Source organism: Sceloporus occidentalis, unplaced genomic scaffold, assembly GCF_023333645.1.
Source record: "Sceloporus occidentalis isolate IW3139 unplaced genomic scaffold, rSceOcc1.0.p SCAF_37, whole genome shotgun sequence".
Taxonomy (NCBI): Eukaryota; Metazoa; Chordata; class Lepidosauria; order Squamata; family Phrynosomatidae; genus Sceloporus; species Sceloporus occidentalis.
In genome coordinates, this window is record NW_028317017.1 from 6,201,893 (window position 1) to 6,227,311 (window position 25,419).

The window sequence follows — 25,419 nt, forward strand, 5'->3', positions numbered from 1 at the left end:
AAATAAACAGGTTCTGGTATATGTCACTATCAAAAAACACCCCAATATGTGTTTAGCAACATCTCCTGAGTACAGCGATACCTCACATGAATGATTTTGCCTGGCTGTTTGGGGGCAAAAGGGCCACATTTGGGGCATGCACATTTTTCAATGTTGAACTTTGGCATTTGGGGATCCACTGCCCATGCCCTGTTTGGTACATCTTTGAGCCGGGCCATTTCAGTGTGCCCAACAAAACCATATATTTTTGAAAACTAGACACCCCAGGGTATTTTAAATGCTGGTATTTTAACTCTTTGCATGCACACATTTTACCACCAGCATTTTTTCAAAGTTTGCAGTAGTATTTTTGTGTGTGTATTTTTCCCACACACACCTACTTTATGTATGAATTTACAGCTCCTGGTATATGCCGCTGTCACACGACACCCCAATATGTGTTCAGCAACATCTCCTGAGTACAGTGATACCCCACATGCATGGGTTTGTCATTTTTGGGGGGAACTAAAAGGCCACATTTGGTACGTGTGCATTTTTCTAATTGGAAATTAGATGTGTGGCCATCCTTCCCCCCGTGTTAATTGGGACCTTGTTTAACCCGGCCAATTCAATTTACCCCATCAAATCATACATTTTTTTAAAGTAGACACCCCATGGGCATTTAATATGCCAGTATTTTAACTCTTTCCATGCGAGAATTGTTTTAAGCTAATATGCTAATTTTAGGACTTGCTCACAAAAATATATTTTTTATATATATATATTTTTTTTTTGCCTTTTTTTTTTAAAAAATTTCAACTTGAAGGTTCCCCTGATTATTATTTTGACATTTTACTGGGTTTTTACTATTTTTTTTCTAATTATTATTAATTTTATTTTATTTTAAATTTATTTTTTCTAATCACACTGTGATTAGAAAGCTGAGCTCCATTGACTTGCATGGTTGAATGCAGTACCTATATTCAACCTGCAAGTGGAGCCAGAGTTCTCTAGAGGGTCTGGAGACCGTCTAGCGAACTTTTTAGACTTTATTGTTTTTCTTTATTGAATTTTCCCGGACCGCCGCCATCTTGCTGATGGCGAAGATCACCGGCAGCTGCGGCTGTGACCGCTCTCCGGAGCGGTCACAGTCCATCCCCAGGTAAGTGTTTGGTGTCGCTGGATGCCTCCTGATCGATGCATTCCAGCGACACCATTTAAGTTTAGGAGGCGATCGTTTTAAAACGGGCGTCCGCCGCCATAAAAAGTATGGCGGATGTTGACGCCCCGGGGAGGGGCCAGAGATGGCCCCTTTGTGCCGATAATGGCGTTGCTGAATGCCTCGAGGTCGAGGCATTACAGCAACGCCGTTTCGGTGCAGAAAGCGAAAATAGATCGCTTTCTGCACCCGTTTAATGACGTGCCGGTCCTGGCACGTCATTTGTCGTTATCGACTTGAATTTCCGTGACGTGCCCGGACCGGCAATTGTCATCAAGGGGTTAAGGAACTCAGCAGGTAGGTTGTTCCAAACATCTTGGAGAACTATCCACAGTTTTGTGGATTTAGGCAGTCTCAGTTACTGCTCTCTCTTCATATAATCCCAGAAGGACTCGGTGAGGTTGAGATCAGGGTTCTGTAGAGGCCATACATTCACTTACAGGACTCTTTGCTCTTCTTTACGCTGAAGATAAATTGCAATAATTTATTTGGGGTCGTTGTCATGCTGCAGAATACATTTGGGGCCAATCAGATGTATCCCTAATAGTATTGCATGATGGATAAATATCTGTCTGTACTTCTCAGCATTGAGGAGATCCTTAATTCTGACCAAATTGCCAACTTTATTTGCAGAAATGCAGCCCCAAACTTGCAAGGATCCTCCACCATACATGTGTGTATGTGTTACTGTAAGTTACATTACATTTATGTATAAAGCACCGGCAGATTCCGCAGCGCTGTTACAGTCAGTAGAACAATTTATAAACACATACAAGAACACATACAATAACAAACTGGTGCAAAGGAAAAGAGGGCCCAGCTCTTGCGAGCTTCCAACCTAGTAGGTGGTTGAGGGGAGTGAGACAATAGGAGAGGACTGCTTGGATGGGGATGAGTTGATCTGGTTCCGATGATGTGTTGAGGCTGTTGATTGTTCAGATGGCTTGATTATGATGGTTGGGAGTAATGGGAAGAAATGTTGTACGCTTCCCTGAACAGGTGGGTTTTCAGAGCGTTTTTGAAAGTTGCATATGAAGCAGAAAGTCTGATGGAATGGGAAAGTTGTTCATTTTTGTGAGCCTATGATATGAGCATGTGTGTGTGTGTCTGTTACGGTATAATGTCAGTGTGTAAGTGTATGTGTATGGTGTTAGCATGAGTGTATGTGTGTTAGTATTTGTGTGTCTGTTGAAGAGACAGGGGTGAGCATAGGGTTAGTGGCAAGGAGGAGGTAAGACAAAGCAAGAGAACGAATACCTGTGTACATGGAAATCAATGTTAGTGCTTTCTGTATACTAGAGCTCTTGCTAAGTCACCGTTCAGGACTAGCGGTGAGTATAGCAGGTGGACGCAGGCATGAGGCAGCAGTAAGCTTATGCTTTAAAGTCCATTTGATGAGTGGTGTGTGTCCCTTTAAGACGATTCACTCGTGCTGTGCAGATTTGAAAACGATCTAATTTATTAAATAAAACAGGCACTTCTCACAGGTGAATATGCGATATTGTACAGAGGAACCATATAGCTTTAAACAACAAGCCCAAGGAGCAACATGACATCCATAGGAGTAGGACACGCCAACTGTCTTTTTACCCGAATGGGCGGGGCTGTGTGATCTCCGCCCCCTGGTTCTGGGCGCGTTCATCGTACGTAACAGGAAGCGTAGGTTGTGGGCCTGTTCGTTGTTTCCGGACGCTGAGGCGTGAGTTTAGTACGTTGTTGTACGGGGCCTGGGACTGTTTCGGGCATAGCGAACCTCCTAACATGGCTTCTTCAGCCGGTAGCCAGACGGAGAAAAAGAAGCTGAGCGAGCTGCGCGTCATAGACCTGAAATCCGAGCTGAAGCGGAGAAACCTCGATGTAACCGGCGTGAAAAATATCCTAATGCAAAGACTTAAGCAGGTAGGCCTTGGTGGTTTCCCATTGGAGGAGATAACGAGAATGGCTCGGTATGCTTATGAAGCGTGCGTGTAACTACGATGCCGCCGTCTGTGTGCTGCCGGGATTTGGTCCCTTAATTAAAGCCAATGTTTCGTTTCCCGTTGCATGCGGTTCTGATGGTTGAATGCACGGTTTATTTGTTACTCTACGTTTTTCCCTTCTTGGGGGTTTGTATCATATCCGCAAATGTTGAAGGTTTCTATGTATCGTGTATTGGATGCAGGAATTACCCTTTTAAATGCAATTCTATAATGTTAGAGGGTTATCGTGTGTATAATCAGCTAGCCGAGTAAAGCGGCTGCGGTTCGGAAATATGTCGTTTTAGAGCACTATTCACTGAAGGGGCGGCTTAACGGGTGAGTTTGTATGCTGTGTTCGACTTCTGCTTGAATTACAAAGGAGCAACCGCAGTGGGTGTCTTGATGAGATGGGCTTGATTGGCTCTGGCTAATGCATAGTTAAATCAGTGTGGTTTAAGTCATCCCACCTGTTAAACTGTACATCATGCAGGGCTGGCCCTCCAAAATATGTAGTACTTGGTGTGTTAAGGCTTCCATGTAGTATGTTTTGTAATCGGGCCCCTGCACAGCATATTGGAGTGTTCCCTGTAAATTATCCCAAAATGTATCCTAAGTATTTAAGGCAATTGTTGCTTGAAGCAAGTCCTTGAGTTTCACATCTGCAGAGTATTCTATGAGAACATATAGTTCATGCAATGTACAGGAGATATAAACATTCCTTGTACAGATATACCAGCAGTACAGACAAGGTTGTGCGGGGTTCATTGTCAAATGTTACTACTATTATGCAGAATTTTGATATCCAAAAAGATAGAGAAACCTAGTGGGATGCAATGAGGAGAGAGGTAGGGATGCTTAAGTGACTTAATGGAGATAGCCACAAGCAAGGTTTGTGAAGTGCTAATGTGTAATGAAGCGGGCTCCTTTTCTCCAAACAAAACAAACATCAAGCTTGTGGCTTGGTGTGTAGCGAATGGTTGTGAGCAACAATATTAAATGGACCTTCCAACCATCATGGTCATCATAACAAGTGGTCCCTTTATATTTTTATGATCTTGTAAATTGGGAATTTCTGCTGAGAGTAAATCCCTAGGACATTACTGTCCCTTTAGATGGTAGAATCATCTGCCAGGAGCAAGAACACTTTTGGGAACCTAGTTTCTTCTGTGTGCTGTCTTGGTTCTCTGGAATGGTAACCCCAGTTGAGAAAAAACATTTGGATATCGTTAGTGTTTTTATTTTGAATTTACAGGTCTGCTAATCTGGTATTTCTGAGTAGGCCACATTCTAATGCTATACCCTGATAGGGGTTCTTGGATTTATTATCTGCCATGTAATTTATAATGTAAATTTATAATATGTAAATGGCTGGGGGTTTTCCCCTCGCTCCTTTCTTCTGATCATCCACTTTTTTTGCTGGAACTTAGTTACAGGCTGTATCATACAGCATTACATGACTTGGGAGGTTTAAGGTGCCAAAGCAGAGACCATAGTGCAAAATCAGTGCTTGCGCCATATCTGGAAGCTGGAATTGTTTACATCAATGCAAGCAGACTGTCCATGCGGTTTGTCACTACTTAACCGGCAGGTTGTCAGGCGCAAGATCACTGGACACACTCTTCCTATTTTAATTTACTGTAACGATGTTGCATTAACGGTACATTGTGGCCAACTGTGTGTCTATTTGGCTATTCTCAATAGCTCTGAATAGTGCTTTAGAGACACTCTGGGGTTAAGAGCTTCCATTGACTTTCTAATACAGACTGGACTTGCCATTGGTTGCGAATAGGTTCTTTTTAATCTTGCCATATAATACACACTCGCGTCCATTTTTGATTGGTGTCTGAATTGACAACTGATTGGTGGATGGGCGGTTGCATTACCACAGGAGTTATACTCTGCGATATATGCCCCTTATGTCTACCAGGAGAGCAGACTTTTACTGGGAACCCTTTCCCGGTGCTGCCCCTGGCATACTCCAGGTGCACACGGTGGGTTTACACCAACGGGAAGCCGCTGGGGAGTTTCTTTAAATGGACATGGACCACCAGTGTCCCCCTGTACCCTTCAAAGCCTCGCAGTAATAGATTGAGCATTAAATACAGGACAGCATGAGAAGGAATGACACGGCTAGTAAAGTTGTTAGTGCCTGTTTTGTGTTTGGAACGCATTGCATCTCCCAGCGGAGATTACCCCTCAGAAGCTGAGTATTCCTGATGCGGACAAACCCACCCTGTTTTAGCTCTCATACGCTGTCGGTTCTTGCCCGCGAATTTCGAGTAGACGTGATACTACGCAATCCCATATAGCGTATACGGCATGGGTTGTTTACGTTCTAGTAAAGCAGTGGTTTGGGAGTCGTAACGCTAGCTCCGCCTAGCTTAGGCCTCACGTGCTGTTATCCAGGTCCCGCGATGGTAGCGCCCAGTGTCACGTGACGCGACGGCATCTCAGTGTCCTCAGCGAGCCTTCTAACATGGCTTCTTCAGCCGGCAGCCAGACGGAGAGAAAGAAGCTGAGCGAGCTGCGCGTCATAGACCTGAAATCCGAACTGAAGCGGCGAAACCTCGACGTAACCGGCGTGAAAAATATCCTCACGCAAAGACTCAAGCAGGTAGGGGGTCTGCACCCCGTCATTGCGAAGCCGCGTAGACCCTCACAAGGCCGCCGCATACATTGGGATAGGTGTGTGCGTAGGGGCGGGGCTTGCGCCGTGAAACGAGCGTAATCCCTGCCTAGACCGTGTATACGGTGATTCACATACAATCGCGGCTGCTTTTCTCCGAGAAGGGGACGATGCATTCGTGTGTTCTATGTGTAATGACCGTTATTGTGCTTTAACCACTCGATCACCGCCTGCATCCCCAGCTTTGTGTTTCTGTGGGGTTCTGGAACCATGCAGCAGTGGCCTGATTTTGAATGATGTATATAAGCTGCAGCTTGTGCACTCCATCGGTTTTCCTGCTTCACTATAATCCCAGAAATCACTTGTAATGTGCATTTTTTTTTACACAGTGCCGTAATACACACTTTATGGGGCAATAAAACACGAGGATGGGAACTGTAATATTTTGGTTGTATTGTTTCTCTTTGGGTTGAATAACAATAACGTCTTGCATTGTATTTCCAATGTGTTTTCAATCAATGTATAAACATGTATGTATGAAGCACATGGTGTGCTTGTGAAATGCTTCAGTGCAGACCATAAATTCAGTTTCTGCTTTGCTAGCGTGTTAGATTACCCTTGTAGTTCTTTGCATGTACAGCAACACTTGGAGCCATGTATGTCTGCAGTGTCTCCCTCGCAGGGGGTGCTTACGTGTTTCGTTTAACTTCTTCTATAGGCTATCGAAGATGAAGGTGGTGATCCAGAAAATATTGAAATTCCAGTCAATGCAGATACTCCTTCCAAGAAACCGCTGAAAAATAAAGGTTTGCATATTCCATTAAAACATTTGTGTAATCCCATCGTTTCTGTTCTCTTAATACAGAAAGAGATCTAAAACACACTTCTAGTTTTGTATTTAAAGGCTAGGGTACCCTGCTTTAGTAGGCTTTCTGTACATGTGGCAAAATAACTCTCCCTTTTAGGGGAAGCTGCAGCCCCTCTCCACATTCCCATTTTGCGCACCCCTTGTGCTTGCTTAACACCAACAGACAGTGCCAAGAAAGTCTTCCTATTGAAATCAACGAGTGTTCTCCATACATGCACACAAGGGGTCTCCTTAGTTCCCCTGGATTGTCACACAAGCCAGTATATGTTAAGTATTGCCTGGCTATGAGTTTGCCAAGCAGTCAGTTTTTGGGTGGACTTATCTCCTGCAAACTGGAGATCTGGGTGCCAGGGAAAGAGGTAAAATGGTAATTGCAGGGGACATCCAGCTATATGATTCATATAATAATAGGACTCTTTAAAGTCTGAAAAAATCCAAACATCCTAAAAAAAAAAAAAAAAGGATCCATCCATTCTCACTACCAAAGGTAGTTCTCACTGAGAATCATATATTGTCGTACAACATCTAGACAGCTTATTGGCTTCCGTGACATTTACTTGAAAGATCAGGTTGATATGTGGGTGTTGTGTAGATCTGAGCTGCTGATGTGGGTTATTTGTGAGTATATCTTTGGGAAGAACTGGGCTTGGCCGGGCTTTTACCAAGAATAGTTTTCCCAAAGTGTTTTGACCTTGATGCTATTTTATAACATATACATTTTGTGATTAGAAGCAAGCTTTCATGACCTTGTCCCTGGTGCCAAAGATCTTTTTATAAAACGAGGATCATGAGAACATTTGTGGGGTTTTTTCCAGGAAAAAAACAAGATACAGACGAGTCTGGATGTGAAGCTTCAGTGGAGGAAGATTTCGTAAAGGTAAAGCCAAGTTCGTTTTCTTAGTAAATCTATCTCTGAATCTTTCCCTGTTTTGGCTTTGTATTAAATATTGTCAACAGCGTTGTATACACTAGGGCTGAAACAACTAATCGATAATAATCGATAATGAAAATCGAATCGATTTTTATCGATTATAAAAATTATAATCCGACCTCAAACAGAGATCGGATTATAACACTAGAATCCTGATCCCCCGCAACGCTGCAGGGGACCTGGATTCCCCTCACTGTCGGCTGGTCTCTCACTTCCGTCTCTCTCCCCCTCCCATACACCCCTCTGACTCCTCCCCCCTCCCATACATCACTCTACCCGGCTCCGTTACTGACAGGAACTTTCACTGCAGCCTCAGCGTAAGTGAAGGGCAGTAACGGAGGCTGGCTGTGCGCATCGTGCAGACCCCCACCGGCTGACTAGAGAATCATCCTCTCTGTCAGCCGGTGGGGGTCTGCATCGCACAGACAGCCTCCGTTACTCACCTTCACTTATGCTGAGGCTTCTATGAAGCTGCAGTGAAAGTGCCTGTCAGTAACGGAGCCGGGTAGAGAGGCAGAGCGGTGTATGGGAGGGGGGAGGAGTCAGAGGGGTGTATGGGAGCCACCCTCCCATACACCACTCTGGCTCCTCCCCCTCCCATACGGCACTCTGCCTCTCTACCCGGCTCCCTGGTGTCTTGTGAACCTCCGTTGCTGACAGGAGGCAGAGTGGAGTATGGGAGGGGGGAGGAGGCAGAGTGGAGTATGGGAGGGGGGAGGAGGCAGAGTGGAGTATGGGAAGGGGGGAGGGGGCAGAGTGGAGTATGGGAAGGGGGGAGGGGGCAGAGTGGAGTATGGGAAGGGGGGAGGGGGCAGAGTGGAGTATGGGAAGGGGGGAGGGGGCAGAGTGGCGTATGGGAAGGGGGGAGGGGGCAGAGTGGCGTATGGGAAGGGGGGAGGGGGCAGAGTGGAGTATGGGAAGGGGGGAGGGGGCAGAGTGGAGTATGGGAAGGGGGGAGGGGGCAGAGTGGAGTATGGGAAGGGGGCAGAGTGGAGTATGGGAGGGGGAGGAGCCAGAGTGGAGTATGGGAGGGGGAGGAGGCAAAGTGGTGTATGGGAGGGGGAGGAGCCAGAGTGGTGTATGGGTGAGTTATAGTGGTGTATGGGGGGTATTATGAATTTCAGGGCATATAGGGGGTATAAGGCATATTGATATTAGGCATATCAGGGGGGCATAAAACATATCTGGGGGCTCAGTTGCATATCACTGGCATAACAAAATAATGGACCCTAAAGCCGGGAATGAAACCAGGACGCCACCTTTATTGCAATCTAAATAAAAAGATGTGTTGGTTGTGTTTTGTCCTAAAGTAAAACCCTTCCTAGGGCTGCTACATTTAAATAACTTCCAACAATATAGATCCCATGTCATGTATGCAATCAAAAGCTCACCCTAAACAGTGTACCTGTTTCGCATCCGATGTTGCTCCTGTGACACGTGGGACCAGGATTTTAAAGACTTCGAAAGATTTAATATATTTGTCAAATAGATGACCGTACGGCTAGGAGACATGTAGCATCAAACCATTTTCTATCTTAATGTTTTCCTTTTGTAAGTGACAATAAATTACACTTCCAGGACTGTGAGACATTAACAAAGAACTTTTAAAGCTCCAGCTCTAATCTGTGAAGGAGTCTGCACAGCAATGTAAACAGAAATGTATATTCAATTTTGTCTGACTTAGTATGCGTGTCCGGCAGGATTTACTTACGGAAAAGATTGTGCCCCCCCTGGTGACTAAGTATTTTACTATAGTAAAGCTATATATGTGACTGTTTTAAGAGATTTCTAGTCATGTCTTTTTAAAGATTATGGAACACTTTAAAAAATAATATATAAGGTATGATAATTAAAACATAGATGTTTATAGGGGGGGGATATTTCACTTGGGCAGAAGTTCTGGAACAATGTTTGTGAACCGACATGTCCTCATCTGATCAAACTGAGTGGTTGATAACCGTATCAACTCTGCTAGAAGGTTTGAGATCATTAAGCAGTAGGAAAATGGGAAGAGTAGATGAATGAAAGATGGCTGGTCTTTAAAATATTAGATCGTTCCATTAAAATTAAACTATGGTTATGGCATTTTAAGGTCATCTGAAGGTTTAATCACAAACGCATGTCTGCTTTTGTGTTTGACAGTTAAGCATGTCCTAATTCATAGGAAGAGTTTACCATCCAACCATTTATAGAATCTCTCTAGAGCTGTTTCATTAAAGTTAAATGCCACAGAGTAGGTGGAGTCCCCAGCGCTCTGATTAATGTCCTGGAGTGTTCTTTAGACTGGGCACATCATCTCATGTGTTACTTAAAAAAGCCACCTACAACCAATTCCTTGGGTCCCTTTGAATTATTCCTGCTTTCTTGAACTAGTGGATTACTTTGAATTAGGCCTGCCAGAGGTGAGATCAATTTTCACTGCACGAGTCATTCGATTCTCTTTACATAAGGAAGCAAATCACTGAAAGGGCAATCATCCGAATCAATCTGGCCAATGTGTTTCTATGCTGGCATGGCCAAAGCACCTCAATGTACAGGGCTAGCACAATGCACTCACCCGGAGGTAAATTCTAAAGCTTTCAGCTTACTGAAGTTCACCCAAAGAACTATAAAGACTCTAAATGATTGCATTTTTTTTTTTTAAAGGATAATGAGCTGGAGTCTCAAGATGTCAGTGATCAGGATGGTAATGATGAAGTGAAGGACTCAGAGGAAAATGATGAGGAAAAGTCTAAGTCTGTGAAAGTATTGCCCACAGAAGCAGAAGAGAGCAGTGCATCACAGCAAACATCTACAGCCAATGACCCTGAAAAAGAAACTGAAAACCAGGTATAATTTATATTTCCATAACCTTTATATAGTACATCTGTGGTAGCTAGTTGGTTGTTGAAGTATATCGGCATTTCAGTTCTGATTATAAAAGCCGTAGCAGATTGTAGGGTTTATAGGATTCTCAACAAACACCGCTTTCTTTAGCAAAAAACGTACTAGATCAGCCATGCATCTGATTTCCAAGAATTTCTGTCTTTTGGTGTCTTCCCCCTAGGTTACATGCCCTAGTAGCTTGCAAAGTATTTGTTCAGTTCCCATTCCCTTTATATTTTGTCCACTTGCATGGTGGATATGTTAATTTATCTGAAACCACAATGCATAGTTATGTTTGCTTCACCTTAGATATTTAAAGTGACATACACGTTAGGTTTGGGACCACAGCTTGGTAAATTTTCAGGAACTTAGATATTTGAAACATGAAATTGGCCGACATTAAGCATTAACATTCAATTGTGTTATGGATTCGTAGAGAAGTCTGTGATTCTCTCTGGTCAGAGTAATGGTTAAGACTAAAAGGGAACCTTGGAAGCTGGTAAAATGATTTTCTCAGGTATTCAGTTTCCAGAGGCAGTAATTTTTCTTGCTAAACATACCAGAGCCAAACATGACAAAAACTTGAAGGCCAGTAAGAATATATTGCAGTGTTAGTAGACTCCTAGAACATAACTATAAGGCAAAAAGTGTGTGAAAACCTGACCATCACTCTTGTGAGCTTGTTGGACATCCCATTCCAAAGCCATGCCCCCCCATCCCTGAAGCTAGACCAACCTCCATTCTTCTGGGAAGGCTCTCCACAAGACTTTGGAATGCCTCAAACTGTCAAGTGATCTTGCTTTATGCACAGGGATGAAATGGGAAAGTTTTGTCTCAAGTCTTTTCATCTGAGCAAAGATGTAGTTATCTAATCAGTGTCCAAAGCTCCAGTGTCTTCTAGAGTGCACAGTTTACTGATGGGGAAAAAAGCAGGCTCTGTTTAGGAACCCCTGTTTGGTTTTTTTTGCATTTTTTTAATGGGCAGAAGTTTAAAAAAAGGAGCGCTCTTTTATAAAATGTTTTATATAATGTACTTCTACAGGTCCCTGAATTGGAGGTGGGCTATGGCTGGCCCGCTGAGACGTAACAAACAAGCTGTGATTGCTCACCCAGATATTTAACACACGGATTCTTTTGATTTTTTCCTTCGTTGGTGGCTGCACATACATACATACATACATACATACATACATACATACATACATACATACCAATTTAAGGCTCGCTGGTGTCCATGGCAGATGGCTGCACTTAACTTATGTGCGTGCCCTTACTTCAGGAGTCTCTGGTCTAAAGGATGTGCTCTTATTTATTCTATTAAGAAGGAAAGCTAGTTTTTTACAGGAGTACATTTTTCATTAGCCCTTTGAGATTATCAAGATGCCACTTGGTTAAATGGGTCTAAATTAAGACACTAAAACTTTTTGTGAGCAGTTTCAGTATGTAGTATTATATCTTTTAAATACATTTCATATAAGCAAACCTTATATTTGGGGAAAAATATTGGCAAACCTTATTAAAAACACATTTAAGTCTGTGCGCTAATTTAGTACATATTTTCCTTTCTAAATGGCTTTGGTTATCTAGAGCAAAAACCTAAAACTGGAGGAAGGCGGCTTCTCAAAGTTACTTTCTGAAATCTGATGCTCTGGTTGGCTTTAGTTTCTGATAACTAAAGAGAGCATGTACTTATTTACAATAAGGAAAATGTACCAAAGGCCATGCAAACAAGATTCCGAACACTCACATAAAAATATAAATACAGCTGTGCAGACTAGACTTGTTTAAGAAATGGGAAAGGCGTGGTGTATAATTCATGCGTTTTCCCCAAGTTTGAGGGCAGTAAGCCGTTTCACTGGTATACCCAAACTGTTAATGCATAGATGTGCCCAGCCTTTATCGTATGATGGCTGTCTCTCTACATGTTGGTGGCAGCTCTTCATTGCATGAAACATGATTGCCAACAGGTATCGGCTAGGAAAGTAATAAGTGCTTTTTATAAATACAGCAACAAACTACACTACTACTTTAAAGGATGCCATAAAAACTGCTCCAACTTTTTAAAATTGACTTTCTGGGACCTGGATACTTCTGGAATGTACAGAGGCTGTTTATGGGACACATAGCTGTTAACGTATGTATATTTCCTAGGCAATATATGCGAAAACAATGAGTTATAATGAATTTAGTGTTATTGTGTTAACCTGCTTTGTATGACATGTAACATTTTGTTTAGGAAAATGACGTTCAAGAAGCACACACAGTTGAGACTTCTGAAAATGTTGCAACGCCAGAGGTAAATTATTTTTGTTTACAATTTCAACTTTAATGAATATGTGAGAATTCTGATAAATACCGTCCCACTGCTATTTAATAATTTAAATGTGTTTTTGGATGATGCTTACAAACCAAGCAGACACATACAAGTAACCATATAGATACTGCTGTAAGGACACTACCTTCCTTGTCTGTTTCAATAATATTAAATCACTTGGATATTCATATCCTGTGCCCCACTTAACAACAAAGTCAAAGTACTGATCTTTTAAGCCCACCTACATGTTTTTCTGCGTGTCGGCACAGGTACGAGATGCTCTGCGTGTGTTCCTTATGAACATTTGAATTGGGAAAAACCTGTAGGGGGCTGCTGCTTTTATTTTAAATTTTAAATTTTTAATTTTATTTAATGTCCTAATTAAATAAATGGTCTTAATCCTATTTCTTCATTTTTGTTAATTTTTTAGGAAACGGAAGAAGACGAAATAAACGGTTAGTTGCAATTTATGATTGGGGCTATTTAAAAACCTTGCATTTTCTTTCAATAGTTACAGCACTTGAAACTGAGTGAACTCTATTTTAGCATACCTTGCGGCATAAATGTATGCCAGAAACTCTAAAATTACAAATGCAATTCTAGTGGGCGCATGAAGAAATATTGTGTATATGCATCAAAATGGTTAATGTATTGATGCATTTTGTTTTAATGTGTAAAAGGTAAGTTTGGCTTTTTTCTTTGGTTTTTTCCCCAAATGGGAAAAAAAAACCTTAAAACTAGTAAACATTATTTTTGGATGCTGCCAACTGTCAATCAGTGAAGGACTGTTTCTGCATTGTACTTGCCCACGGCTTGTAAAGAACACAGTTGGATTCTTGAATGGATATTCTGAAAAGGATCATGGGCCACATGAGTGGCATGCTGAACATACACATAGTAAAGAACTTGGATTCTTGAACAGATATGTTTTGAGGAGGAGCATTTGAACGTGGACATAAGCGACATGCTAGATATGCACAGATGTGTTGCGGTTGAAGCATTCATGAAGTGACAAACCATGGATATTCAAAGAATTGTAATAATCCCGGAGCACTAGGCTGTATCCGTACAGGACAATGTGGAAATATTGATGGAGATTGGAAACATTTCTTCATGGACGACATAAAGTGATCATTCTTCTTTCTTCTACTGTGTGGAGCCATCTTAAAATGAGAGCCTTTTGAGACTTGTCGGCAGTTTGTGATCCTGCTGAGTGGATGAATTGGCAGCAACCTATTCTAGTGTCTTCACTTTATCAAGCTTCCTACATCTGCACATGGTACAGGGACAATCTGCTGAAGTGTACCCCTGTCTGTCGATTGTGCTAGAAGAGTACCAGAGGGAAAAAGACAGCACCTTTTGATGCCGTGCAATGAAGAAAGGCCCTGCTCTCAAAGGCAGTGTGCCAACTTTTATTGGTTTGGCTGTCCGAAGATTTCCTACGTATTGGGACCATATAAATTATTCCTGAGAGATGGAAAATGTGGAAGCACGGAGCATGACTTGTCTTGCTGTTTTGCAGTGAAGAATGTCACCCTGTAGTTTTTGTTTATACATTTAAGCATTGTGTTTTCCTAATCATCAATACTATTAACCAGATGTGTTTTTCCTAGGTCCTCTAGAATATGAATTTGTTTAAACATCTTATTTTTGCCATGTTTATTCCTGTTAAATCCTCTTAGATGTAACAGGTTCTGGTGATGGTACACAAGAAGTATGTAAACCTCTTCATTCAGAAGAGGATGAATCAGAACTGGCAGTCAAAGAAGAAATGGAAACTAACACATCCCTGAAAGAAGCTGACGATGATAACGTATCTGTCACAATCCAGGCTGAAGATGCCATCACTATCGATTGTGATGGGGATGACCTTCTGGAAACAGGTAAAAATGTGAAACTTGCAGATTCTGAGGCAAGCAAACCCAAAGATGAGCAGGATTCGAGAGATGCAAAGGGTGGCCTGGAAGAACAAAAAGATGAGATGTCGGAGAACCAAAATGACAAGAAGGATGAGGGTGAGAAGGCTGATGGAGTTAAGAAAGAAGGTAGAGAAGGTTCAAAGAAAGCTGAATCTGGAGATAAAGACAAGGATTCTCAGAAGAAAGGGCCCTCCTCTACAGGGGCCTCTGGTCAAGCAAAGAGGTTTGTCTTTCTATGTCAGTTCTTTACGATACTGATTACCAGCGTTCACTAAGATCACTCTGCATTAAGGGGTAGCATCAAGGATGTGATTAGTAACTTACGTTATATTTGTATACATTTTTGACATAAGTCACTTTTTTTTTTTTTTTTTTTAATATATATATGTCTAATTTTTTATGCAAGATCTTCCCAGTATGTTCTACTGATTCCATTATCGAATGTCCGGCACATTTTATTTTTACTTTTCCAAATTGACAAGTTTTTAAAAGTCCTTGTGGTGATGGTAAGGAACAGCTGTCCTATCTAAGAACACAAAATGAAGTCAAGTCCTATTCTTGTGATCGGGAGAAGATTGCCATATGTCCACACTGAATAAAATTGTCAGAAAATATAGATCTACAGGCGTCCTGGGGAAAATCAAAACAAGAAACTTTAAGGGAATCAATTTGCTCCTCCGAGAACCAATTCAGCCATTTCAATGTGTTTTTTTTTTTTATTTTTTTTTATTTTTTATTGTTCATGCAGGCAGTATGATTCTTATTCACTTTCTTTTATTCAAATCGCTTCCCTCTTAGTTCTTCAAAGGATACCAAAGAGAACAAGACAACAGTGAAAGAGGATAAAGGTAAGCTGTACAATTTTGTACTGTGTGTGGGAAAAAAAAGTTTGTCTGGAATACTTTTAGAACCTATATTTATGGGCCTTATTTAAGTCAAGATTGTAAAATAAACGTTAACTCCCTCTGCTGCTTGCCATGGTGTTGGGCTTAATCTGAGAATCACAGCAGTTCTGACCTTAAAGCTGTATTTATCATACAGAAAAACATTCAGCAAGATGTTACATGGTGAAGGTTTTAAATATTCCTGAAATCTTTACATAAGATACAATGGTTTCCATTACTTCGTACCTGAGTTGTTTCAGTTAAAAGTTGTGGTGAGATGAACACGTTTTTACTGTGAATTTTGAGAAACCAACTTTACCTTTTATTCTGGAATTTACCTCTTTTCCCCCCTTAACAACTCCAGGATTTAATCTTCTTGTCCCACTTTGCTTAGTGGAGTAGTGTATTTACTACAATTGGGTAAAATGCGTACCATTTATTAGTAGTCACACCATAGCTAGCGTGGAGCCAAAGCAAATCTGAGGAAAAAAACCCAAAAGAAATGGTGATGCAAAAAACAAATTGGATTTCTTGTCCGTCTGTGCCTGACTGGATGAATGGTCAAAAATTCTCACAGAAACTCTCCAAAATGTGGAAAGCTTTCCCAGAACAGTGGACGCTGTTAAAGCTGCAAAGGGGAGACAACTACATATTGTCTGTGTATCTAGAACGCACTCTCATAAGTCTCTGATGTCATGTCCATATGGTGTGACTTTAAAAGTACCTTGTATACCTCAGAAAGATAAATAGGTTGGATGCGTATGGCCTGCAGCTACTTTAATGTGTGGCTTCTAGAGTCTGCTGAGCAGTGAACAGAAAAGTGGCAAGTGACAATGTGATGACACCCCCTCCTCTGATCTTCTGTTTAGTGAGATCATTGGTCTTCCTGTTTCTTTCCAGAATCCCTGTTACTACTTTTTATCCTAATGCCCCTATTAAAGATCATGGTTGCCAGTTTCTAAACATATAATGTGATCTTAAAAGGTGTTTAAAGCATAAAAAAACACTAACTTGTTCTCTAGGTAGCTGAGACTGAGACAGCTCAGGATCAGGTGGAATTGCCATGTTATGTATTGGGAGCAATCACTGTCCCTAAGTATTCCAAAATGGCAACACATGGTATATACAGCAAGTTAAATACTTAAGCAAATGGACTGGACACATAATTGAAAATTGATGCCTGATTAAATGCACTGCACCTTTTAAGACTGACTTCTGATCCGAGTTATTTATTTTAAAGGAAGCACTAGTAGTACCAGTAGCAGTTCAACAAGAAATCTTTGGGTCAGTGGACTCTCTGCTAACACGAAAGCAGCTGACCTGAAAAACCTGTTTGGAAAGTATGGAAAGGTATGCAGTAGAATTATAAAAATTAAAAGCAATCGCTTTCTGTAGCCACTGACTGATGGTCAGGAATTAAGAATTTCAATCAATTTTCTCTTGTTTCTGCCTTTCTCCTTTTTAGTCCTGAAATACTCTTGCAGCATGTGTTCTTAATTCAGTTGTGGAGTTAAAGGAAAACTTAAGTGGGTTGTTATTACTTTTACAGGTTCATAGTGCAAAAGTAGTTACCAATGCTCGAAGCCCAGGAGCAAAATGCTATGGCATTGTTATAATGTCATCTAGTGCGGATGTAGCCAGATGCATCTCTCACCTCCATCGCACAGAATTACATGGTCAACAGATTTCTGTGGAAAAGGTAAGTTGTATGACTTTTGGCTTTCTTTCTGATTGGTCTTGAGCCATTTGAAACACACACCTATGTAATCCCCTACAGGTTAAAAGTGATCCTTCCAAAAGGGATGTAAAGAAAGAAGGAGATGAGAAAACCAGTTCAGGCCGACCATCTGGGGAGCGAAAATCATCCGGAGGGGACAAAAATAAGTAAGCCCTCTGTGTACAAGCAATAATTATTAGAATGGGAATTCAATTTTCACTACTAATGGTGCATTTTGTTTCCAAGGACTCCAAGTTCAGCTAAGAAAGAGGATAAGAAATCCGAAAAAACAGAAAAAGATGGGAAAGACCCAAAAAAAGATGTGAAAGAAAAAAGTGAGGCTGGTTCCTCTCGTGAGTCTCCGAAAAAGAGTGAAGAAAGGAGACGGACAGGTGAGAATGCGGTCCTGAAACTTAGCTCTTAGACTGTTTGGACAGAGAGGACAGTTAATGGCTAGGTCTGGGCAATTTGTGGTCAACACAAATGCACCATTAGTTACAGTGCTTAAGTCTAGTATTGTTTGCCATGAAAGCATAATAATGGTACCAGTTAGAATCCAACTTTGATAATGCGTGGTAGTTATGCTTCAGTTAGGAGATCAATATCGCATTTTCCCAGCTGAGTATTGTGGGGTCTTGGTGATTGAATGTTGAGAGAATTATTTTCATTGCTAATGATTTGATGTGAGGACATCCATTGCTGCGAATTGGTAGACTTCTGAGCCAGAATGTTTGATATATTCAGACTATTTTGTGTGTGTGTGTGTGTTGGCATGTCGTAATGATGAGCATATATGCTAGCGTAAAATGTAAACCACTTACACTGTGTTCTTATTGTGATTCTGTACTTTCTTTGATCCTCAAAGGTGGTAAAAGTCCTGGACAAATGGTAGTTTTAGACCAAACAAAAGGTGACCAGGTCTATACAAGACCACCAATGCGAAGAGGTAGATTTGATAATAAGGTAAGTTGCCACTTTGTCTCCTGCATTCCCACCCTACATCTATATTTGCATTCCCAGTTGTTTTTTTCTTCTCAATAGCTTTTTCTATCTAGATGAGAGAAATTATCATTGTCTCTCTGTAGTGGCCTTTTGTAATCTTAATATATCGTAGAGACAAGTTACCAAGCTTTGAAATCGTAAAAAAAATAGCAACCTTTTTTGTTAAGTCCTAAAACTGAAGCTGTATGTTCCTCAAAATCCTGGCATAGAAAGTTAAAAAAAAAAAAAAAAAAAAACCCACTTGAAATACCCTGGGGTGTCTAGAATTAAAAAAATATGATTTCATTGGATAAATTGAATTCAAAGATGTCCCGAATAGGACGTGGATACAGCATGACATAATGTCAATATTCAACATGTGAAAAATGCACACTTTCCAAATGTGACCTTTTTTAGCCCCCAAACAAAAACCTATGCATGGGTGGTATCACTGTACTCGGATGTTGCTGAACACATATTTAGGTGTTTGGCTGCAAGCCGGAGCTGTATGTACACACCTAAAGTAGAGTGTGGGGGGAAAATGCACACAAATACTACTGCAAAGTTTGACAAAGTCTGGTGGCAAGGTGTATTTGATTTTTAGATGTAAAGACTCGTTCTTGCTGTTGGTTATAGCAAAAAGATTTAATATTTAGAATAACCTGTCAGACTATTACAATAGCTGTAGCAGAACTGATTTTAGTTTAATAGAATAATCACTGATATTTGGAGAACCTAACTTGTTCAACTAAAACATTAACATTATATAGCATACATTCTTGTATTTGCTGAAACGTCAATGTTTTATTAACTGAAGGGGTTAAAGAGAAAACTACATAACTAAGCAAAATGTCATGCTTAAATGACCTTTGAACTGTAATGTACCTTAACTAGAAAACTATCTTTAGATAAAATGCTTTTGGAGGAAAAATATACAAATATTTTTATAGAAATAACAAAAACAGATTAAAATTAAAAATCTGATCTTTTAATCCACCCTGGCTGGTGGTAAAATGTTTGCATGGAAAAAGTTAAAATACCAGTATTTGAAATACCCGGGGGTGTCTATTTAAAAAACCAAAACAAAAGATGTGTGTATATATATGTATTCCTAAACAAATATTAGAATCTATTTAGCAGGTTTTTTTAAGTTAACTTTTGTAGATGAAAAAAATATTCTTAAAAAAAAGTCTGAAACAAGATATGTAATTTGTGTGGGTACAGTGAATGATAGAGAAGAAAATTATAGCCAAACATGAGCACCACAGAAATGTTCAAACGGCTATTGTCATGAGCGGTAGAAACATGTCATGTCAAGAAGTGGTTGTAACAGCTCATTGGATATTTAAGATGGTCAACACTGCTTAACTTATACCCAGAAAAAACAGCAACAAACTATTAACTCTTAAAAAGCTGTTATTTTTACACATGGTGCAGATCCGTTCTATTCCTGAATAAAAACTGAGCAGCAGAAAACCAAAAGTGCAAAATAATTTTTTATAAGCTGTTCATCAGGAAATTAGATTACATATTCATTCACACATCATCTGACCCCAAATAAGGTTTTATGCTAATGAAACATTCATGCCGATAACTATGCTGTAGAAATATTGACGCTTAAATGTTTACCATCGTTCTCATTAGGTATATTATAGGGTGTGCATTTTTTTTCTTTTTTTAACAGCAATTAAACACTTTGCAGATGACTAATAGAGAGAGGTTTCTTCAGAACAAGATGAAATTCCGAGAATTCAGGGGAAAGAAGGACATCTTGACGTTTGAAAAAATGAAAGCGCAGAGACTTAGGGAGAATGTGGAACGTCTGGAACGTTTACAGCGCTATCACAGAGCTGTGGAACTTAGACGGTAAGCACTTACAATTGCAACTAGATAAGCCATTTGTGAACAGAAAGCCCCGGCTGTTCCACGTTTGCATTGGCTGGTAGCTGTTTATATGATTTGTCATTTCTTATTTGCTATTGGTCTTTACAGACGCAGGGAGCTGGCTGAAAGAGAACGTCGCGAGAGGGAGCGTGTACGGATGATGCGTGAGCGGGAGGAACTTGACCGCTTGCAGCGAGAGCGAGAACGCCTAGAGATAGAAAGACAAAAGCTGGAAAGAGAGAGAATGGAGCGTGAACGCCTTGAACGTGAAAGGATTCGTATCGAACAGGTGAGTTTTATTTTTAAAAAAACAAACAAATTTTATGCATGGTAACCATTCGCTGTGCTGCCATACTCTAATTACTTGTTAAACAGTTAGATTGCGTCAAGAAATATCACATAAATTGGCTATGAACCTATTTTGTAAATTAAAAATGTAATACATTTCAAAGGAACGCCGCAAAGAAGCAGAACGCATTGCTAGAGAAAGAGAAGAATTGCGTCGGCAACAAGAACAGCTTCGTTTTGAACAAGAGAAAAGGAATGCTCTGAAGCGACCGCGTGACGTTGATCATAGGTAACTGTTCTGGTTTGGATAAGTGTCTATTCTCTCGATCAAGAAAATCCACTGGGATAATGAGTGCTTTATTTTTTTCATTTGCTGTGCAACATCACAACTTGCATTGTGCAGCACTGCTTTTAGGGGCCTTTCTTTAAATATTACATTTTCTTAGGAGAGATGATCCATTCTGGAATGAAAACAAGAAAATGGCGATGGATACAGACACCCGCTTCAGCCATAGTTCAGATTATACCCGCCAGCAGAACAGATTCAGTGACTTTGATCATAGGGACAGGAATCGGTATCCTGAGGGTTCATCTGTATCCTCCTTTGAAAGGTAAATATTTTAACAATGCTTCCCTTCTCCATGCATCACTTTTAAAATATAATTTTCCTTCTGTTAGCGTAATCCCATTTACCCTGAAACTGAGCTGCCACAGTATTCAGTGTGTTAAACTAATCCAAACAGAAATTATATCCCTCTAAAATATACTGATGAAACGAGAGAAAAAATGTCCATTACCCTTGTAACCTAGTAGTCGCTCAACTATAGGGAGTAGTGATCACAGGGGTCTCCAAACACCTAACCATAACCTCAACGGCATGGCTAATAACTGCTTGAAAAACTGCTTTTGAGAACCTAACCATAGGTAGAGGAGAGACCAACCAACAAAGCCTTATCTACCTGATATACTGATGCTAAAAAGCTAAATAATTTACCCAACGTATGTTTCTATCAGCTCATTCTGCTGTCAGGGGATTTTAAAGCAGACACAGCAGGCCGAAACGAACCCTAAAATACCTGCGATACGTCCTGATACGATAGACACCCCTGGGCATCAATAGATCTGTGCGGGCTGCATTATATTAATCACGCCCAGACCAGTGTGCAAGGGAGACAACTGTGGGACGTACGTTATTTTGTTACCATCGCCCCTTAATGGGAGACAAAACAGCCTGTCAAAGCCGACGGTGCGACAGAATGTGACATGGTTAGGTCCTCAAAGGCAATTGTTCAACCGGTTTTTAGCAGGGACTTTATGGAGGTTGGCGTTAAAGTTTTATTATAAGACCTTTGTTTAGGTTGTTTTCTGTGTAGGGTTTGATTACGCCTGTGAATACCTACTATATTTAGTTATGCTTTGGTGAGCCTACACTTTAACTATGTTTCATTTACACCGCTTGTGTTCAGAGTGTTAACATTTCTTCTGTTGACCTGCTCAAAACACTTTACTGAGCTCACTGGCATTGCTAAAGAGGCCCTACAATGTAAAAACTAGCCTTTATAAAAAAGTAAATCATTTTTAATGTGATAAAAAATTGTTCTTTTAAAAGCTTCCTGGGTATATAAGCAAACTTAAAATTGTGCACAATAATTCATTTTCTTTTTTGTAGTATTTTAATTTCTTAGTGTAATCAGCATTTTCATTACATATATTATCTCTATTACTATATGTATATGTGTGTATGTATGTATATATATATATATATATATATATTCCTTTTATTTTTGGCAATTCTGGCTTAATACATAAGATTCGAAGTCTACAACAAAATGATATGCTATTATAGTTGGCCGTCTGAGCTGACTAAACATTTTGATGTTCTGCCTTTTTATCATTGTAGACGAGACCGCTTTGTCAACCCAGCAGATGCAAAAAAAGGCAGAACTGCCAGTATGGATAGCTTTAACAAAAACTTTAGTGACACTAGAAGAAATGAAACTGCCCAACCAAGAAATGAACCACGTGACACAGACAGAAGGGATCGGGATGAAAGAAGGGCTGTAGGGCTGGAAAGGGCAGGCACCAATAGAAGTGAAGGCCAAGGCCATGATAGGGGAAGAATAGTTAGTCCAGATATTCAGCATGGTCGCAATCCGAGAGACTCTGGGTCCAACCAAGCCCGGTCTGCTAATTGGAAAGCTGAAGGACCAATAACAGCTGAGAAACGGGAGGCAAGGTAACCTTTAGCAGTGAACATGTGAGCTTAATTATACTTGTGGGATTTCACAAAGCTATACATTGCAACAGGCAAATTAGAGATGTTGTGTTTTTACACAGAGGTGAAAGGACTGACAGGCCTGGAAGAGAAGGACCTGGCCCCTCAACGAGAGGTGGCCGCGGGGGGAAACCTGGCTACGCAGGCAGAGATGATCGGGCCGTTATTGTTGGTGACAGGGGAAACAGTGGGCAGGTAAGCTTACGCACAAGTTTCATTGAGTGATTGATGGGAACCTCATGTTTGAAACTAGTATGTATAGCAAAAAAAATCTGAAGAGGGGAGTGCACAGCCTAAAAAGCATAACACATTCAGGTTATTAATGGCCTCATTAATAGAGGAGGCTTTAAGTTGCTTGAGGGTATAATTTGGGTTAAAATGCAAAGCAGTCCCACTTGCTTAACTTGTTTGGTAAGCAATTTGCCATGTAATATTAGAAAGGACTCGCCAAACTTGGAGTATGTTGACATTGTGCAGGACTAAGCAATATATGGTCGTATAGTATAATGAAATCCCCAATATTTATGCCTTAGTGTTTTTTGAATGGTATTCGCTGAATTATTGTACACATCTGTATAATCCGTTAAGTATAATAAGTTTTATAGTCTCTGACCTGGTAATCTTGGTTTAGAATGTGTCCTGATATTTTAATTACACTCATTATCCATATTGGGACCACGCCATGGCCAGTTTTTCTGTTAGTCCTTTCGGGGTTTTTTTGTGTGTGGTATTGCCGTACGGTCATCACCTTATGTCTGTTCAGTTTGATATAGGATCAGTAGTGCATTATGAAGCACTGTTGCAAGATTGTACTTTTGCAAGCGGTTTTATTTTGTTCTTTAATGCCTGGGCGCTCATAACTTTTGTCTTCTAGCATTTTAATGATCCAAGACATGTTGTTGTGGATCGCCAAGGACGAGACACTGGCGTGCCAAGGAAAGATTGGCACGGTCCTAGCACACGAGGCAGTGGATATGATGCACGGCGGCTGCCTGAAGGCCGCAGTGGAGCCATGATGTCTTCACATTCCAGGTATTGTATGAGTTATGTTTGACATGTCACCTGGCTCTGTATAGTTTAAACCAATAGTGTGCAGTGTGTAGTAATTACAGATTTAATTATGCAATTATGCATTATGCTGCGCTTTTGTTGCAGTAACATGCTGGTGGTGGCCCTTTGTAATAATTTATGTGGGGACTTGAAAACCTTCCTGACAATTCTTCTTTAGTGAAAGTGGATATACTTCGATCAGGTCTACATCTGTGGGGCTTCAGTGAACTGTGGCAAAAGCTGCTCAATAATTTGCTGTCATTCAGCTGGCTTCCACCAAAGTGTAGCATTACCTGATACACAAACTAATATAATGCAGATCATCAGAATGAGAACTGAACACGATTGCTCCAGTGGTAGATGTGTAAAGTGGGCGTCCAATATGTATGTATTGGTTACTGCAATATTTAATTACAGTATATCACGTTTATTACACTAAATTCTAGATATAGGGTTTTTGGATAGTGACAGATTATCTTTATCTTTAATGCTTCTACCTGGAACCTGTAGAAAAGTCAAGAAGCAAACTGTATCCCAGTGCACTGAAGGAAAAATAGTGGTTTTTCCTGTTAATGTTAATCCTAATTCATATGTTTTGCAAAAATGTTAACTTTTCGGGGTCTGTGCACTAAAGGGAGAGTTGTGGTGCTAATCTGTTGTGTGTATATATATATATATATTCAACAATATGAAGACCCAACACCAGTGAGCCTCTGCTGCAGAAAGTACTCGACTGGCCCTGGCTGCAAAACTGTCTCCTTGATGTGACGTTTCTTGCCACTGATTGGTTTCTTGAATCTATCAATCAGCGGTAAGAAAGTATTCCCTTTTAAATCAATTGGGGTACTTTAAACATGCGCCCTGGGATCTGTACAGACCCCCTGCACGCAGTGTTCATCAAAGCCAGTACTGTAGATGGCTGCAAGCGAGTACAACATGGGCAGATGTGAACCCCACGTTCACATGTGCCCATACGATAATCAAGGAGCAGCTGCACTCTGCACCAGTGTCCTATATAAAATATACTCCAGTTTTTTAGCTTCTGCATGTTCCAAGGCTTGCCAGGTTAATAGTAAATCTGTTTATTTTCTATCTTCACAGTAATTCAGCAATTAACAGAGTTGTGCAGATGCCAGGTGGGCACATGCAGAGGGGCAGTGGCTCAGGATTTAAGCCCTTTAAGGGAGCACCTCCAAGAAGATACTGAGTCAGCTATTACCTGGTTTTCAGATAACTTATTTCCTGTAAACATTACTAAATCTGTCAGTACTGGTTTAATCCTATGGTTAGTTGCTTATATAATATATATTTTTTTTTTAACCATTTTAATTATTTGGTCAACAGTAGAAGAATTTTAATGACTTGAATTGGCTTATCCCGAGTCCATGAAGTAAGCCTATGACACCTACTTCGTAAAATGTTTTGGTACCAAATGCCTTGGATATTAGCACTAAAATAACATGGACTGTGTCGCAGTGCTTTTTTGGCCCTTTTTATAAGAACAGAAAATTTCTGCCAGTGCTGTGTAAATTAGTACATGGGTTAGACATTATTTTTTAGATGCCAAGGCTTGTTTTTGGGGGGTTTATTCCCAGTTTGTAGGAAAGTATTTTTTGTCAACTTTTTTTGCAGTGTAAAACCAGTAATGTTAAATGTCACCT

The 25,419-nt window shown here is 40.6% G+C and overlaps 1 protein-coding gene across 1 annotated transcript; it reads left to right on the forward strand.

The window, feature by feature from the left end:
• Positions 1–2,959: 2,959 nt before the first annotated feature.
• LOC149297774 (SAFB-like transcription modulator) lies at positions 2,960–24,965 on the forward strand. Its single transcript, XM_089488310.1, has 20 exons — positions 2,960–3,097; positions 6,501–6,588; positions 7,466–7,527; positions 10,228–10,410; positions 13,191–13,215; positions 14,443–14,902; positions 15,478–15,527; positions 16,804–16,913; positions 17,113–17,262; positions 17,341–17,447; positions 17,527–17,672; positions 18,146–18,243; positions 19,964–20,127; positions 20,254–20,434; positions 20,598–20,722; positions 20,880–21,044; positions 22,334–22,669; positions 22,771–22,903; positions 23,583–23,740; positions 24,860–24,965. Exons 1-20 carry the CDS (start codon positions 2,960–2,962, stop codon positions 24,963–24,965), a joined length of 2,985 nt encoding a protein of 994 aa, XP_089344436.1.
• The last annotated feature ends 454 nt before the right edge of the window (positions 24,966–25,419 follow it).